At 41.4% G+C, this 16,864-nt stretch overlaps 1 protein-coding gene across 13 annotated transcripts in view; it reads left to right on the top strand.

Moving 5' to 3' along the window:
- LOC112102600 (ankyrin repeat and KH domain-containing protein 1) overlaps positions 1-16,588 on the top strand; it is a 193,486-nt gene extending 176,898 nt beyond the window's left edge. For 4 of the 13 annotated variants that reach the window (XM_024193983.3, XM_024193976.3, XM_024193982.3 and 1 more), the window contains 6 exons: positions 6,575-6,763; positions 8,244-8,495; positions 8,994-9,056; positions 10,673-10,848; positions 13,466-13,630; positions 16,089-16,588. In XM_024193983.3, the coding sequence (XP_024049751.1) occupies positions 6,575-6,763; positions 8,244-8,495; positions 8,994-9,056; positions 10,673-10,848; positions 13,466-13,630; positions 16,089-16,148 (905 nt within the window). In that variant the 3' untranslated portion in view covers positions 16,149-16,588. The remainder of the gene's footprint in view (positions 1-6,574; positions 6,764-8,243; positions 8,496-8,993; positions 9,057-10,672; positions 10,849-13,465; positions 13,631-16,088) is intronic. The other 9 variants (XM_024193985.3, XM_024193981.3, XM_024193986.3 and 6 more) reach the window with 6 other exon arrangements.
- Positions 16,589-16,864: the final 276 nt, after the last annotated feature.

The raw sequence follows: 16,864 nt of genomic DNA, 5'->3' as shown, positions 1-16,864 counted from the left end.
CTATTTAAAATTATACACATCCAGTTCTCTTTCCTAGCTCTGACCTGTCAGGTACTGGTAATGCTGCAGAAGCAACCACCATTGGCTCTTTTAGGAAGGTAAGGGTCTTGTGGCACTTGTTGAAACTCCACCCACAGGTGTCTTAATATTGATTCCATCCGGAGGAAGGATGGATTGTCATGGTGCTAGACCAAGCGTAGTAGGAGATGGGGATCTTGTTGGAACCCTGTCCTCTTGGTGTTTTGAACTTGCTCACTTAACATTATCATCATATGGGACTTAGTAAGGGACTGAATGCTTGACAGTCCTCCTTCCTTTTCCCTGACATTTACCTAGTAGACACATAGAGGATGTTACCCTCACCTCATTGCTCTTCAGATTTGTTTATATGTCAGAAGATTAGACTGTATTTTGAAGACAGGTGTCTAGAGAGCCTCACTTCCCAGCTTTCCTAAGTTAATTTTCTTCAAGTCTTTCACCCAGCACCATCCCACAAACCCTTTTAAAACTTTGGGCCAAAATTTCCAAACTTGGATACTGAAGTTAGGCACCTAAATAAGTGAATAGATTTTCACAAGTGATACATTCCCATTGAGTTCAAATGGGACTATGGGTGCTCAGCACTTCCGAAACGAGGCCACTTCTCTTTAGGTGTCTAACATCAAAAGTCAGAAAATGTTTGCCAGGGTGTCTCAGAGTTTTTAAATATTTAAATTTAAACTAGTTAGCTGCATTCTGAAGAGCACAAGCAGTTAGGCTGCGTATGAGCTCTATGCTCCCAGTACAACAAATAGAACCAAATGCAGCTAGAACTGCGATAGCTGGAGTAGTCTGACCTCATTCATCCAGTCTTCTAATAGTAGAACAGTCCTGCTCCAATGGACTCCAGAAACTCTGCCTTTTTAGCAGCTCCTCCTTTTCTCATGGATGGTCAAAGTTGACATCCACCCATTGTTCAGGAAGATGTGGTAAATAGACAGTCTGTCAAATTACTCAAATCCCATGGATTATATACCTAGAATGGCTCTGAAGGCAATTATGCTTGTAAAGGAAAATGAAACTCCTTCACATGTTTTGCATTTGTATTTTTTTTATTTTCCTAAAGAAAGGTTTATTCTCATTGGTGATAACCATTAAGGCCAGGTCTAGGCTACAGACCTATATCGGTATAACTGCGTTGCTCCAGGATCTGAAAAATGCACACCCCTGAGTGATGTAATTATACCAACCTAACCACCCATGTAGACAGTGCTGTATCACACAGCTACCACCTCTCGAGGAGGTGGATTAACTACGCTGACAGGAGAAGCTTTCCCATTGGCATAGTAGTGTCTTCACTAAAGTACGTGAAGACAAGCCCTAAGATGTTTTCAGTTGCAACTAAATACAGCCTTTACACTAAATATGCATTTTGAAAACCAGGATACACATCTGTACATGTTTATTTAAGCAGTTATATAGCGTAATTTGCATTTATTCAGATTCTTAATCTTTACTACATTAGAAAATGGTGAATAATGCATTTCTTGTTTACTAGATTTTTTTTTTATTATTTGTGATTTGTTCTGTTTGGATGGGAACTCAGATTCAACTAAATGCAAAAATAACTCATTTTATCAACACGTTTTGTATTTAAAACTAAGATTTATTAAACAAAGGAAGTATCTGCAGTTAGTTAATTGAACTGATTGTTTCTTGCATTATGTCCTTCAGGATTTTAAAACTAGTAGATCTTATCCTTACACCTAGTTTTTATTCATAGACTGGAAAACAAGCTTTCCTACTCTTTTTTTTTTTTTTTTTCTATTTTCTATTGGTTTTTAACTTTGAGTGAACTAATCATTGAACTGAAATGAAGACAATATTTTCTCTGTACCTGCAGAAGAGGCGAGTGTTGACAGAAGCTGGTTTAGCATTTCAGCAAACTCTCATTCCAGTTGTTTAGCCAGTGGCGTCCACCAGTTCAGTGGTTTGACTTTCTTTAAAATTTTGGCAGTAAATAGATACTGTTTAACTTTTTTTATTTAATTTAAATTATTTTAGTAGATTAGAGTAAATTTAGGCCTTAGCATAGGTTGTCATAATTTCAAATTTTAAATAGGCTTATTTTTAATTAAAAATCCAGTTTTAAATCCATTTTTATCTATCCTGGGATGAAGTGGGGGTGTACTTCTTGGGTGCTTACCTCAGGCTGAAGGACAGGTTAGCCACACAGGAAAGAGTGTTCTTCTGTCTATCAAAATTGGAGCTTATTTGGCTGATGGCATATACTTGAATTACAGGTTTCTCATAGTTCTGTTAAGTCAAAAAGTCCCATTTGTTACTGACTTACAATACTGTGCTGTGGAGTGCAGCAGCCCTGGGCTTTAGACAGTCTGGCAATCCTTGCTGGTGGGCCAGTATACAGTATCTTCATATATTGTACTAGTAAGGTGAGATTTATCAAAATGGCTGCTAGATATGACATTGCACCTGTAACATTGAGCAATGGTTTGTTCTCCAAGTTTCTTTTTCACTTGAGTTCTTTTGTACCTTTGGGGTACAGTTAGGAATACTTGGATTTCCACAAACTTAGTCTCTTGGAGTTCACTTTTATAAGTTGGTTTGCAGCAGAAAGCCCAGTTAAGTTCCTCACTTGTTTGAGTCTTAAAGTAGGAGTTTTGACAAGCACCTTCTTGTTGTAAGCAGAATTTGAGGACTTTTCTCCCCGTCCACTGATACCAAAAATTAAGATTGAAAGCAGAGATTCCCAATTTGCCCACTTTCTTACCAGATATTTGTGGTTCCCTGACGTGGGTTATGGCTCTGGATCCATTCAGGAAAACTGTCTTTTTTTGTCCTGCCTTCACTTTTCATGTCTGCTAGTCCTGGCAGTTAGCAGAATTGGAGACAGACTTGCATGCTCCTTTTAGAAGACTCCAGACAAAACCAAAAGGAATCCATTTCAGTCACTCGTTATGCTTCCTCTACGTTTTAGAGGACCAAGTCTGTCTGTGCTAGATTAAAATGCATTACAGTAAACTGGCATACCTTGAGCTGTAACACCATCACAATTCCTTGAAACCACACACAACAGGTGCCCTCACAATGTGAATCTGATTTTGAGGGTCTTCCATGAGATCTGGAGTAGCAATGATCCAGGTTAAGTTAACCCTGGCAGTTGGCAAACAGTCTACACAGAAGTATCTTGGAGCCTTGAGAAACTGTACTTTGAGCATAGTTTTCATGTAGCATCAGGACACAGTCTCATGCTACTGATCCTCATTATGCAAACTTGTCTAATCAGCCAGAGAAACACATTTGAAATGGCATAATTTGACACTAATTTAAGCATGTTACTGTTCCTCCAAAGTATGATGCAGTAATCAAGCAAAATACATAAGTGGGAAGTTGGTGACTAAAACCAGTTCATATGCTGCTTAGTGTGTTGCCCACAGCAGCCCTTATTGGTATTAGATGGTTCTTCTTTCCTCTACTATTGCAGGGGCAAAGTATTAATAGAAGGTGGCATCTTTTATCATGCGACAAAGAGTCCTGTGGCACCTTATAGACTAAGAGAAGTATTGGAGCATAAACTTTCATGGGTGAATACCCACTTCGTCAGACGCATGTGGTGGAAATTTCCAGAGGCAGGTATAAATATGCAGGCAAGAATCAGTCTAGAGATAACGAGGTTAGTTCAATCAGGGAGGATGAGGCCCTCTTCTAGCAGTTGAGGTGTGAACACCAAAGGAGGAGAAACTGCTTTTGTAGTTGGCTAGCCATTCACAGTCTTTGTTTAATCCTGAGCTGATGGTGTCAAATTTGCAAATGAACTGAAGTTCAGCAGTTTCTCTTTGGAGTCTGGTCCTGAAGTTTTTTTGCTGCAGGATGGCTACCTTTAAATCTGCTATTGTGTGTCCAGGGAGGTTGAAGTGTTCTCCTACAGGTTTTTGTATATTGCCATTCCTAATATCCGACTTGTGTCCATTTATGCTTTTACGTAGGGATTGTCCAGTTTGGCCGATGTACATAGCAGAGGGGCATTGCTGGCATATGATGGTGGGGGGAGGGATAGCTCAGTGGTTTGAGCATTGATCTGCTAAACTCAGGGTTGTGAGTTCAATCCTTGAGGGGGCCATCTAAGGATCTGGGGCAAAAATCTGTCTGGGGATTGGTTCTGCTTTGAGCAGGGGGTTGGACTAGATGACCTCCTGAGGTCCTTTCCAACCCTGATATTCTCTGATTAAATTAGTGGGACGTGCAAGTGAATGAACCGGTGATTTTTGTGGCTGATCTGGTTAGGTCCTGTGATGGTGTCACTGGTGTAAATATGTGGGCAGAGTTGCCATCGAGGTTTGTTGCATGGATTGGTTCCTGAGTTAGAGTTGTTATGGTGCGGTGTGTGGTTGCTGGTGAGAATATGCTTAAGGTTGGCGGGTTGTCTGTGGGCGAGGGCTGGCCTGCCTCCCAAGGCCTGTGAAAGCGAGGGATCGTTGTCCAGGATGGGTTGTAGATCACTGATGATGCGTTGGAGAGGTTTAAGCTGAGGACTGTAGGTGATGGCCAGTGGCGTTCTGTTGGTTTCTGTCTTGCGCTTGTCTTGCAGCAGGAGGCTTCTGGGTACACATCTGGCTCTGTTGATTTGTTTCCTTATTTCCTCGTGTGGGTATCATAGTTTTGAAAATGCTTGGTGAAGATCTTGTAGGTGTTGGTCTCTGTCTGAGGGGTTGGAGCAAATGCAGTTATACCTCAGCGCTTGGCTGTAGACGATGGATCGTGTGGTGTGGCTGGGATGGAAGCTGGAGGCATGAAGGCAGGCATAGCGGTTGGTAGGTTTTCGGTGTAGGGTGGTGTTAACGTGACCGTCACTTATTTTTACCGTGGTGTCTAGGAAGTGGACCTCCTGTGTAGATTGGTCCAGGCTGAGGTTGATGGTGGGGTGGAAGCTATTGAAATCGTGGTGGAATTCTTCCAGAGTCTCCTTCCCATGGGTTCAGATGATGAAGATGTCATCAATATAGCATAGGTAGAGAAGGGGCGTGAGTGGACGAGAGCTGAGGAAGCGTTGTTCCAGGTCAGCCATAAAAATGTTGGCATATTGTGGGGCCATGCAGGTGACAATATATATCTCCAGACCAGTGTAGATGAAAGGGGTTCCTGCACACAGCCCAGCTGCACAATAATGCACTGCCTCCCTCACTGTACGATGTTATGGCAGGCAGACTTAATCTGTTTGTTTGCAGTGCTTCAGCAGCAGGAGCTGGATTTGCAGAATCTCCAAGCCAGTAGTCCCTGGCTACTTGGTTCTCCAGGCTTAGGTGAAGCATGGCAGGCAAGCCTTAAGATGCTTGAAGCAGAAATTCAGCAGCAGGACCTAACATTTTGAAAGCAACACACCAGAGATTCTGGGTTGGTTGGATTTTTTTCTGTTCCAACTAGGGTGAAATAGGGTAACCAGGAATGTTTCCAAGAGGCTGGTAAGTCAGAGGGACAGGAAAGAAAAGGTAGTGCATGTCCCCTCCTATCCAACAACCACCACCCCCTTTCTAACTACCATAACTAGGTATTTTTGTCCCTGTCCTTCCAGAAAGGGCCTTAGTTCGTCCTGGTTGTGGTTATTACCTTGAGCCCCTCAACAGTTCTGTCAGCCCCCTTCTCTAATGGCAGCTGTGATTCCCACAGGCTCCAGAAACCAACAACAACAAAACAATCTCTCTGATTCCCTGTATTTATTATCATATTTGTTTATTACCTAGCTATGATAAAGGTCTTTAAGGTATTTTGGTGGCGAGGCCTTGGCTTGATAAGAAAATTCAACTCCCCATGCCCGTTGTTTTAAAGGAGACTCAGTTTTGCTCCTATTTGGAATGCAGCCTTGTGCTGAGAAACTGCTTCCAACCATCACACTATGCAAATATCAGTCTAACCCCACTTTTTGAAGCACGGAATACTGTGTGTGCTCTACTTATGGACCCAGCTGTAGGATGGGCAAGAAATATATTATGAATTACTGCCCTGGTACTAATGGATCATTTTCTGTCTGTCTTACATCAAATTTTTTTATTGTTTTTAACTTACATTGTAATTCTTGGTTAGCTCTGGAGAATTCTATACTGAGGAGTAAGTTGGGATTTACTTCTGTGGTAAGCTTGTCTTGGTTTGCCTTCATATCTCATGGTAGGTGACGGTAGAGCAGGGATAGTCAATAGCTGGGCCAAATCTGGACCACCAGACACTTTTGAACAGACCCCAAATCTTTTTATTTCTTTTTTTTTTTTTTATTTGCTCTGGAGTCTGGACCTTGGCTATACCTTGACTAAGAAATTTGGTCCTTGACAAAAAATAGAGTACCCTGAGGTAGAGCTTTGTGTGATAACAGCTGTTATCCTGACAAAGAGCAAGATGGAAAAACATATACCAGTATGTAATTCTCCCTTAGCCTATAACCTGCAAAAACTCATTACACCTGTAAATACCGTGAAAAGGGTGACTGGACACTAAGTTTAAATTGTATTTGGAGCAGTGAATCTTCATGGTGCTGTGAATTATTTTTCCAAATAGGTATATTTCATAAGTTTTACATTTATTTCAGGCTTACCCTCTCTAGATCCATCCAACGGCTCTTCAGCTGCCTCTTCAGCTCCTCTGACAGGTTTTTCAGCAAACATACAACGGGTTTATCTTCAAGGGCCAGCACCTGTTGGGACTCCCAGCTTTAACAGACAGCATTTTTCACCACATCCTTGGACGAGCGCTACAAATTCATGTAGGAACTTCATGGGTCTGTCTTAATTATCTATACATTTTCAGTGTTTTAGTTATTGTCTTTAGCTACTAGTTGATTTGCAACTTTGAGGGGAAAGCAACCAGTGGCTTTAGAAACTATTATTGGTAATTGCTTTTAGCCTCAGTAAAGGTGGGAAATGTGTGAAATGGCATCACAAAAAATTTTATGGATAGCTTATGTGAAATGCCATAGGTTCCATTAGTATTACCTATCTTGACACAGCTTCAGGAGGCTTAGGGGTATGTCTACACTGCAAAAAAAAAAAAAAAAAAGAACCAAAAAGACCCGTAGCAGCAAGTTTCAGAGCCCAGGTGAACTGACTCCAGCTTGCACCATGGGACTGAAAGTAACAATATAAACATTCTGGCTCAGGCTGGATCTTGTCTCTGAAAAGCAGCAAGGGGAGAGTGGGGCTAAGAGGCCAGGCTCCAGCCTGAGCAAGAATGTCTACGCTGCGATTTTTAGCCCCGTAACCCGAGCCCAATTCAGTTGACACAGGTTCTGAGGCTCACTGCTGCAGGGTTTTTGTGTGTGTGTGTGCGTGTGTGTTTTTGTTTGTTTGATTTTGCAATGTAGATTTACCCTTAAGCTCTGTGAAGAGAAGCTTAATTTTTGTGTGATCACAACGCGGGGAGCTTTCTTATAGTGTAAAACTGCTTCAGATGAAATTGGCGTGACTTTCTCAGATTGAATTATGCTTTATTTTAAAGGTTTTAAAAATGAGACTTCTACAATTAATATTTTATATATCTTAAAATTCACTGAAATTTTTTAATTGTCTGAAATGACAGTGAGGACTTTTATGGAGCAAATCTGAGAGAGAGAGTGGCCACATGAGAAGTTTGGATCTTTGCAATTCAGAATCTTAGTGATGACAACTCCTTGAGTACAAAAGCCAAAATAAATTTGGGTGCCAAAACAAAGGGTGGGGTTTTCAAAAACACCTGTGAGCAGTCCCACTGAAAGTCAATGGAACTTACACTTCCAAGACATTTGAGTGTTTTTGGAAAATCGCACCCTGAGCCTATATCTCACTGGGAGTTGGGGATGCTCAGCACCTCTGAAAACAAGGCCAGTTGAGTGCCTGGAAAATTTAGGCCAAGATTTGCAGATCTCTTCATACAGTCTTCCAGTTTTCTTGTCCTTGTCTAGTAAATCTAAAATATTTACAAGAAGATCTAGAAAATGTCAGACTATCCTGTGGTTGGAACCATTTATGCAATTAAATTAAGATACAAAATCACTGGTGAAGAATCTTTCCAGTGGGCCAAACAGCAATCAGTGCAATGACTATTCTGCCACAAATAACTCAGTTCTCTCACTAGCCCCAAAATATTATAAATCAATAAACTCTTTTACCTTTCATAATCTGCATTACAGAATACGGATTGGCAGTTTAGAGGGGAAATTGTGGTATTTAACATCACTTAAGTGTTCCATGTATAATAAAGCAAGAGAAATATTTTGTCACCAGGTGAATCTCCTATTCCATCAGTTTCATCGGGATCCTCTTCACCCCTTTCAGCTGCTTCTGCACCTTCCAACTTGGGCCAGCCAAAAGCAGGTAGCACAAGTCAAGATCGAAAGGTACCACCTCCTATTGGGACGGAAAGGCTTGCTAGAATTCGGCAGGGAGGTTCTGTCACTCCTACCCCCTTAGGAACTAACTTTACGGCTCCTGTTGGACATAGTGGTATCTGGTCATTTGGAGTTAACAGTGTATCAGGTAAGTCAGTCTCATACACAATAAGTAAGCTTTCTGTTTTAAAAAAATCAAACCTCAGATTTTAGGGTGAACACTACTACATTCTGAGAACTAATGAGGGGGGAAAACAAAACACCAAACTTATGCTTTTCAAGGATCAAATTTGAAGTAATAGAGTAATACATGGTAGTCATATGTAAAAATCTTCCCTTCTAAACCAGAGAACAAAATATACTTTATCAACTGCATGTAAGATTACTTTAAAGGCAGAAACTAAAAGGAATATCAAGGGGATGTCACAAACAGAGAGCTGGCAGGGATAGAGAGAGAAGAGTTCAGAAACATGCATATTCTGATCCTTTAAGGGAATATATTGGGGAAGTCTTTTAAGTTCTTCTTCATTCACTGAGGAACTGACCCATAAGGACCACAGTTAGAAAGGAAGGTTAGGGCAAAAGAAGTGATTGATTTGCAACACTTTATGTGGGTACAAATCCAGAAACGTACTCTTCTTTACAGATGGGCTGTTAATACAGCCTCAATATCCCACCTGGGATGGGATCAAGTCTCAGAAGAACAGAGGTATTTCTTTAGGTTTTGTTTCATGATTGCTTTTCTGTTAATTTATTCAGCTACTCTGCAGGATTTTAAGAGATAAATACCTCTGATGTTATAGCTGACAGACCAAGTTTTTCATGATTGATCCCCAAATAATCTGTAACCCACCCATAAGATTCTAAAGAATTTCTTGATATAGAGATAGGGTGGGCTTTGCCAAAATGTTCCTCATTGGGTAATGACTGACTCTGATTTTCTTCAGGCCAAATCTGTTTTGCTAGAACCATTGCAATTTTCTCTCATAATATAGAATTTTTCACCTGATTTAGATCCTGCAAAGGTACACAGTAAATAGATAATCTCTGAAAGAGTGATTGAAATCTTCTATACTGTTAAATCTGTTGAACAGAAATGCATTATTTGTTCTCATTCTAAAATTACTTTACCTTTTCCTCAAAATTTGGTCTCCAAATTTAAAACTCGGTCTGAAAGCTGTGGTTGCATTTCATTAATTAGTAGCTTGTCACTCAAACTATTTTTAAAAATGAGGTTATAGTTTATGACAAGCAAATAAAAACTGGGGCATTCAGATTGAGTGCTGTTGGTCCTTAATTTTTACACTTTTCTCCTCCATAACTCTTCTTGAATAATATGAAATAAGTTCTGTTCCAGGCAACAGCAATTTAAAAAAAGAAAAGAAAAAAAGTGACTTCTAAATAGCTGAAGGTTTATATTCAGTTTTTGGTAGTTCCATTTTCAAGTTCTTACAGATAATCACAAAGCGCACTGTTTGAGCTACAGATTGTTTTCATGAGGAATTTTAAGGATTGTATATGTAGCAAAATAAAATGACAATTTTAATGGTCTTAAATTTTGTAAAGCTAGGATTTTTTTAAATGAGGCTTAAGTTTTGGTCCAAATTTGGTCTGACATTATCCCATTAACCTTGGTGTCTCATCATGGCTGTTTTTCAGACTAAAGTTATAAACTTGTCATACAAATTGGCAATATTCATAGATCACAGTTCTATTAAAGTTTAGCCCAGTGTTTGGGACATCTGAAATATTCGTTTGGTATTTGGTGCAGGAATATAGGAGAATGAAAGAAAATTGATATCAGGCCCAGTCCCATGTCTCCAGATTTCACCATCTTCTCCCACTTCAGTCTTCAGAAAGTTCTCTGCCTTTCACCTCCTACCAGCTCCTGCCCTAAGCGTGACTCTGTGGAGCCTCTCACCTTACATTACCATGGATATGGAATGTGCTAAAGTGCCTAACTCAGTGGGTGATGGGAAGGGAAGAAAATGTCTGCATGCAGTGGGGCCTCACATGGGCAGTACTTTCTACAGCCTGTCTTTGTGAAAGGGCCATGTAGGCAGAGCCGTGAAGCTGAGGATGGGAGACGTGTGTGCATATTTTGTTAATAACGGGTATTGGGGTCTGAGGGTAGAATACAAGTGGTTTTGGGGAGGTCTGAAAAGTGATTTGTTCAGAGCAATGCCCCAGTTTGTTTTTGCAGCATTGTTGTGCTTATTTCTGAGATCCTTAACGTGTGTGGAGATGGTCTGTGTAGCTGATGGATTTATTCCAGAGTGTTCTCGATTGATTATAACCATCCACTTTTAATCTCTTCCTTTCCAGAAGGCTTGTCAGGTTGGTCTCAGCCTATAATGGGGAATCATCCAATGCATCAACAATTATCAGACCCAGGCACATTTTCCCAGCATCAGCCAATGGAGAGAGATGATTCTGGAATCGTGGCTCCCTCAAACATTTTCCACCAACCTATGCCAAATAGCTTCGTGGATTTTTCTAAAGTAAGTTATATTTGAAAGTTGAATTTGTTATAAGCAGCTGGGTTGTTTTGCCTGGCTGCAGATGACTTGTCTGACAGTGCATTTCCAGAAGTGAGCTGTCCAGAGAGACTTCATTAAAAGCCCTTTCTCGGGAACAAGTTGAGGCAACTTTGCCAAGGCCATTGGTCCATTCAGATTTGTTTAATTCTGAATGTTCTGTAGCGCAGTATTGCCCATTCTTATTATACGGGAGGGCCACATACACATAAGCACAACCTTGTGTGGGCCAAAATTTACATATTTTAATAAGATGTAAAGTCACCTGTATTGATTTATATTTTAAGTTCAGCTTGTTTCGTATGTATTTAGATAGGTTGTTTCTATGTATAACATTGTCTGTTTACACCCTTGTGTAAACTAAAATGATGTAAACATGATAAAATTCTAATAAATCGGGCATTAATATATTGTGTTAAAGCAAGCTGCAGGCTTTATGAAATGCTCTGGTGGGCCGTGTATGGCCCACGGGCCGTGTATGGCCCACGGGCCGTGTATGGCCCACGGGCCGTGTATGGCCCACGGGCCGTGTATGGCCCACGGGCCGTGTATGGCCCACGGGCCATAGGTTGGACACCCTTGCTCTAGCACAATGATTCTCAGACTTTTATTTTCATGGACCACTTGAAAATTGCTGGGGATCTCGGTGGACCACTTAATGATCTTTCCAAATGTTTGTACCATATGCTAACTATTCTATAGCACTTTGGATAAAAGCACTATATTAAAAAACCTTAATAATAATTAATGTTTTTTTGTTCTACAAATAACAGCACACAACTCATATTTTAATATCAGTAGTCTTACCTTTTTAATGCAATAGATGTGCCCTTTCTCCCCTGCCGCAGCAGCCCCCAAGCTGGGGCTGGGCAGGAGAGGGGTCTCTCCCCGGCCGCAGCAGCCCCCAAGCTGGGGCTGGGCAGGAGAGGGGCCTCTCCCCCGCCGCAGCAGCCCCCGGTGGCCCTTCATTCTCTCATGTGCAGCTGCCCAGGCGCGCACCTTAGAGAGAACTATCCACGGATCACCTGAATGGAACTCGTGGACCACTGTTTGAGGACCTCTGCTCTAGCAGTTATGAGGATTCATGCAGCCCCCCTTCATCCCAGAAACACTCTTGGGCATGTGAGATACACTAGTCAAACTGAGGGCACATTATAACTGAAACTAAAAATTATTTCTAGTTGCTAATATCCCAGGCCTTATACATGGACTTGCTTGGTGACACCCTCCACTTTTCCATTCTCCCCTGCTGTGTTAGATTCCTTCCTTCCTACATGGAACTAGGTCGCCTCTTCAGGCTGGTTAATATTTAATGCTTCTGGCATGAGTTACAGATGTAAATTAGGCATGTGAATATCATGTAATTTTCTTCAGAACATGTGGCAGGAGGTTAGGAGAATATTGAATTGTGTACGTAAAGAAGGCATTAACATCAGAAACTAGAACAAGGTAAAAACAGAATACAGTCCTGACATAATTCAGTTTAAGGATTTGAGGAATATCTAGGATCACGTGCATAGTCTGGAGTCTTCTCAGAACATTGCTACAGTTACATCTGGAGAAAGTACTTTGTTGCAGTCTTTATTTTTCGTGAGCTATGATCATTTTAATGCAAGATGAAGATTTTTCATATCCTATGTAAGGAAACGACAGAAATTTGAGGGAGGGAGGTATCGAAAGAGCTCTGTATTCCCTTCTGTCCTGTGTAGGGAGATGTTTATGAAAACTGTCTGTGTCACATGTTGGAGGCCATGGACATAAGGCTCTATAAAGAAAGCCACTACGCCTTTTATGAACTCAAAGGTCATTATTCCAGTTGGCCATTAAAATATTGTATAGTACCTTCTATCTTAAAGGACACCACTGTGCTTTCAAACTATACACACAGCATCACTGCAGCTCAGTTAGGATGACAAGTGGTATATTGATGGGAGAGGAGAGCACTTCCCAAGTACATTGTGACATGAAATCCATGTAGAACAGACAGACACAATGTCTGGCTTTGCAGACTCATCTAAAAAAACCACATTCAGACTATGATGGTACTTAATATGGGTATCTCAGGAAGATGAAGGGCTGAATTAGTTCTGCTGGGATTTGAACCTCTGGTTCCAAGGAGTCTGAGCATTCCAAACTTGATGCTTAGACCACCACATGTTCCCGTTTTTCTCACAGAATGCCAAGATGATTGTAAGTGCAACTTTAATGTTGCATAAGATTTGAATGAAGTTTGAACATTTTGGGTAATGCATTTTCATTCATACTGTGCAGTACATTGGAATGGGGAGCCTTGCAAAATTCCAACACTAATAAAATCAATTGCCTTCTGCTTTACTCTGAATTGTCCCTGGAATTGGGTATGGTATTCTCATCTCTCCTCACAACACTGCTTAGTAGCACTGCTGATGCACAGTGGCCCCTCTTTCTTATTTCAGTGATGGATGAAGTGATCTCTGCCCATAAGTTCTGTAAAACGCTCTGGGATTCTTTGAGATGACAGATGCTACTCTGTATGTGATGTACTAGGGTTGTTGTCTGTAACCACTACACTGTACAGTGATTGTCCTTTCTGCTATTTTAGGGTCTACCGATTTCCATGTATGGAGGCGCTCTAATACCTTCTCATCCTCAGCTAGCTGACGGCCCAGGAGGGCCTCTCTTTAATGGACTTCATACTCCAGATCCAGCTTGGAATCCTATGATAAAGGTTGTCCAAAATTCAACAGAATGTACTGATGCTCAGCAGGTAAATTCGTTTGTATCTTTCTCATAGTTTAAAATGATACTTTCTATCGGGTTTCTCAATTGATATTTTTGTGCTTAGTAGAGGAAAAAAAAGATTTTATCAGCTGTCATGTATTTAAATTCTGAGAGCCTGTTTACATAATTTTTTTTGAGAATGTCTTTCCGATATATCGGCACTGGGCTTTAAAGATCAGTTTACAGGCCAAAACTTTCAAACCTGAGTACATGAAGTTAGGGTCATTGAATCATAGAATATTAGGGTTGGAAGAGACCTCAGAAGATCATCTAGTCCAATCCCCTGCTCAAAGCAGGACCAACACCAACTAAATCATCCCAGTCAAGGCTTTGTCAATCCGGGCCTTAAATTCCACCACCTCCCTAGGTAACCCATTCCAGTGTTTCACTACCTTCCTAGTGAAATAATGTTTCCTAATATCCAACCTAGACCTCCCCCACTGCAACTTGAGACCATTGCTGCTTGTTCTGTCATCTGCCACCACTGAAAACAGCCTAGCTCCATCCTCTTTGGAACCCCCCCTTCAGGTAGTTGAAGGCTGCTATCAAATCCCCCCTCACTCTTCTCTTATGCAGACTAAATAACCCCAGTTCCCCCAGCCTCTCCTCGTAAGTCATGTGCCCCAGCCCCATAATCATTTTCGTTGCCGTACGCTGGACTCTTTTTCCAGTTTGTCCACATTCCTTCAGTACTGAGGGGACCAAAACTGGACGCAATATTCCAGGTGTGGCCTCATCAGTGTCGAATAGAGAGGAATAATCACTTCCCTCGATCTGCTGGCAATGCTCCTACTAATACAGCCTAATATGCCATTGGCCTTCTTGGCAACGAGGGCACACTGCTGACTCATATCCAGCTTCTTGTCCACTGAATCCCCAGGTCCTTTTCTGCAGAACTACTGCTCAGCCAGTCAGTCCCCAGCCTGTAGCGGTGCATGGGATTCTTCCTTCCTACGTGCAGGACTCTGCACTTGTCCTTGTTGAACCTCATCAGATTTCTTTTGGCCCAATCCTCCAATTTGTCAAGGTCACTCTGGACCCTATCCCTATCCTCCAGTGTATCTACCTCTCCCCCCAGCTTAGTGTCATCTGCGAACTTGCTGAGGGTGCAATCCATCATCCAGATCATTAATAAAGATGTTGAACAAAACCAGCCCCAGGACCAACCGCTGGGGCACTCCGCCTGATACCGGCTGCCAACTAGACATCGAGCTGTTGATCACTACCCATTGAGCCTGACAATCTAGCCAGCTTTCTATCCACCTTATAGTCCGTCCATCAAATCCATACTTTTTTAACTTGCTGGCAAGAATACTGTGGGAAACCATATCAAAAGCCTTGCTAAAGACCAGATATATCACATCCACTGCTTTCCCCATATTCACAGAGCCAGTTATCTCATCATAGAAGGCAATCAGGTTGGTCAGGCATGACTTGCCCTGGGTGAATCCATGTTGACTGTTCCTGATCACCTTCCTCTCCTCCAAGTGCTTCAAAAAGTGCTCGAGCAATATTTTTATACTCCTCCCTAGTCATCTGTCCAAATTTCCACTTCTTGTAAGCTTCCTTTTTGAGTTTAAGCTCACCGAAGATTTCACTGTTAAGCCAAGTTGGTCAACTGCCATATTTGCTATTCTTTCTGCACTTCGGGATGGTTTGTTCCTGCACCCTCAATAAGGCTTCTTTAAAATACAGCCAGCTCTCCTGGGCTCCTTGTCCCCTCATATTAGCTTCCCAGGGGATCCTGCCCATCAGTTCCCTAAAGGAGTCAAAGTCTGCTTTTCTGAAGTCCAGGGTCTGTATTTTGCTGCTACTCCTTTCTTCCTTTTGTGAGGATCCTGACCTCAACCATCTCATGGTCACTGCTGCCTAGGTTGCCACCCACTTTTTCTTCCCCTACCAATCCTTCCCTGTTTGTAAGCAGTAGATCAAGAGGAGCACGGCCCCTAGTCGGTTCCTCCAGCACTTGTACCAGGAAGTTGTCCCCAACACTCTCCAAAAACATCCTGGATTGTCTGTGCATTGCTGTATTGCTCTCCCAGCAGATGTCAGGCTGATTGAAGTCCCCCATTAGTACCAGGGCCTGTGATCTGTAAACTTTAGTTAGTTGTCTGAAGAAAGCCTTGTCTACCTCATAAATAAGTGGCCTGATTCTCAGCAGTGCTCCGCACCTTGCTATGAACAAGATGAACTAATAATACACACTGACAGGTTCTACGTTTCCAGTTACTGCTTATGCAAAAAACCTGGTCATCGCTGAAGACTGCTATAGCCCCTCTGAAAATCTGACCACTCCTATTTTGGAGTCTAACTTTAGACACCCAGGTTTAAAAAATTGGACCACAATAAGTCTGAGTTTGGAACTGTATCTATTATAGAATTTTGCACTTGGGCATATTCTTAATATTCTATATTTCTTAACTATTTTTTTCTCCCCACTGCAGATTTGGCCTGGCACCTGGGCACCTCACATTGGAAATATGCATCTCAAATACGTCAACTAATTTAAGAGGGTCTATCCTTTTTAGCCTTGTTGGGAAACCTATGACCTTGGAAGAACCCTGGGGATTTTTTTAATGTGCCTAACTAAGCAATTTTTTTTCTCTGGGCTGTAACAATGAAAATTTGATTGCCCATTGTGTAAGAACAAATTGATTTACCTATTCAACTGATTCTGTTCTCCAGTTAGTTTAGCCATTTTGAACTTAAAATCAGATGAACCTAGTGCTTTTGGCTAAACACTACTGAATGCTACTTGTATGCAGCAGAGAACTAGATGATTACATGATTTCAACCTTTTACGGTGGTAAATACATGTATAATTGTTTACATACTTAAAAGGAAAAAAGTTGAGTAAATTTCATGTCGTATAGTGGCTCCACTTTATGTAGCCTGTATTAATGTGAAATATTTACCTGAATATTCAATAAAAAGACGAACAGTATTTATAGGTTGTGGTGTGGATTTTGGTGGAGGGCCACATCTTGCTATCAGGATGTCTACAGTTACTTTGTGTACTGCTTTAGTGACGCAGTCAGCTACTCAAGCAGGATGGTAAGGGAGGATCACTGTCATTTGAAACAGCCTCTCAAAACTTTGAAAATACTTTTGCTCCCTCTTAGCTTTGTCTTTTTCTGGTCGGTGAACATTCATATCTTTGCATTTTTAATATCATGCAAGCCAGTGTGGCTCTCCTGTTGTAATTGTTTGGATTTTTTAC

The sequence above is a fragment of the Terrapene carolina genome, unplaced genomic scaffold (assembly GCF_002925995.2).
Source record: "Terrapene carolina triunguis isolate 2854851 unplaced genomic scaffold, T_m_triunguis-2.0 Scaffold838, whole genome shotgun sequence".
NCBI classification, from domain to species: domain Eukaryota; kingdom Metazoa; phylum Chordata; order Testudines; family Emydidae; genus Terrapene; species Terrapene triunguis.
This window is presented reverse-complemented; position numbering and strand designations above follow the sequence as displayed.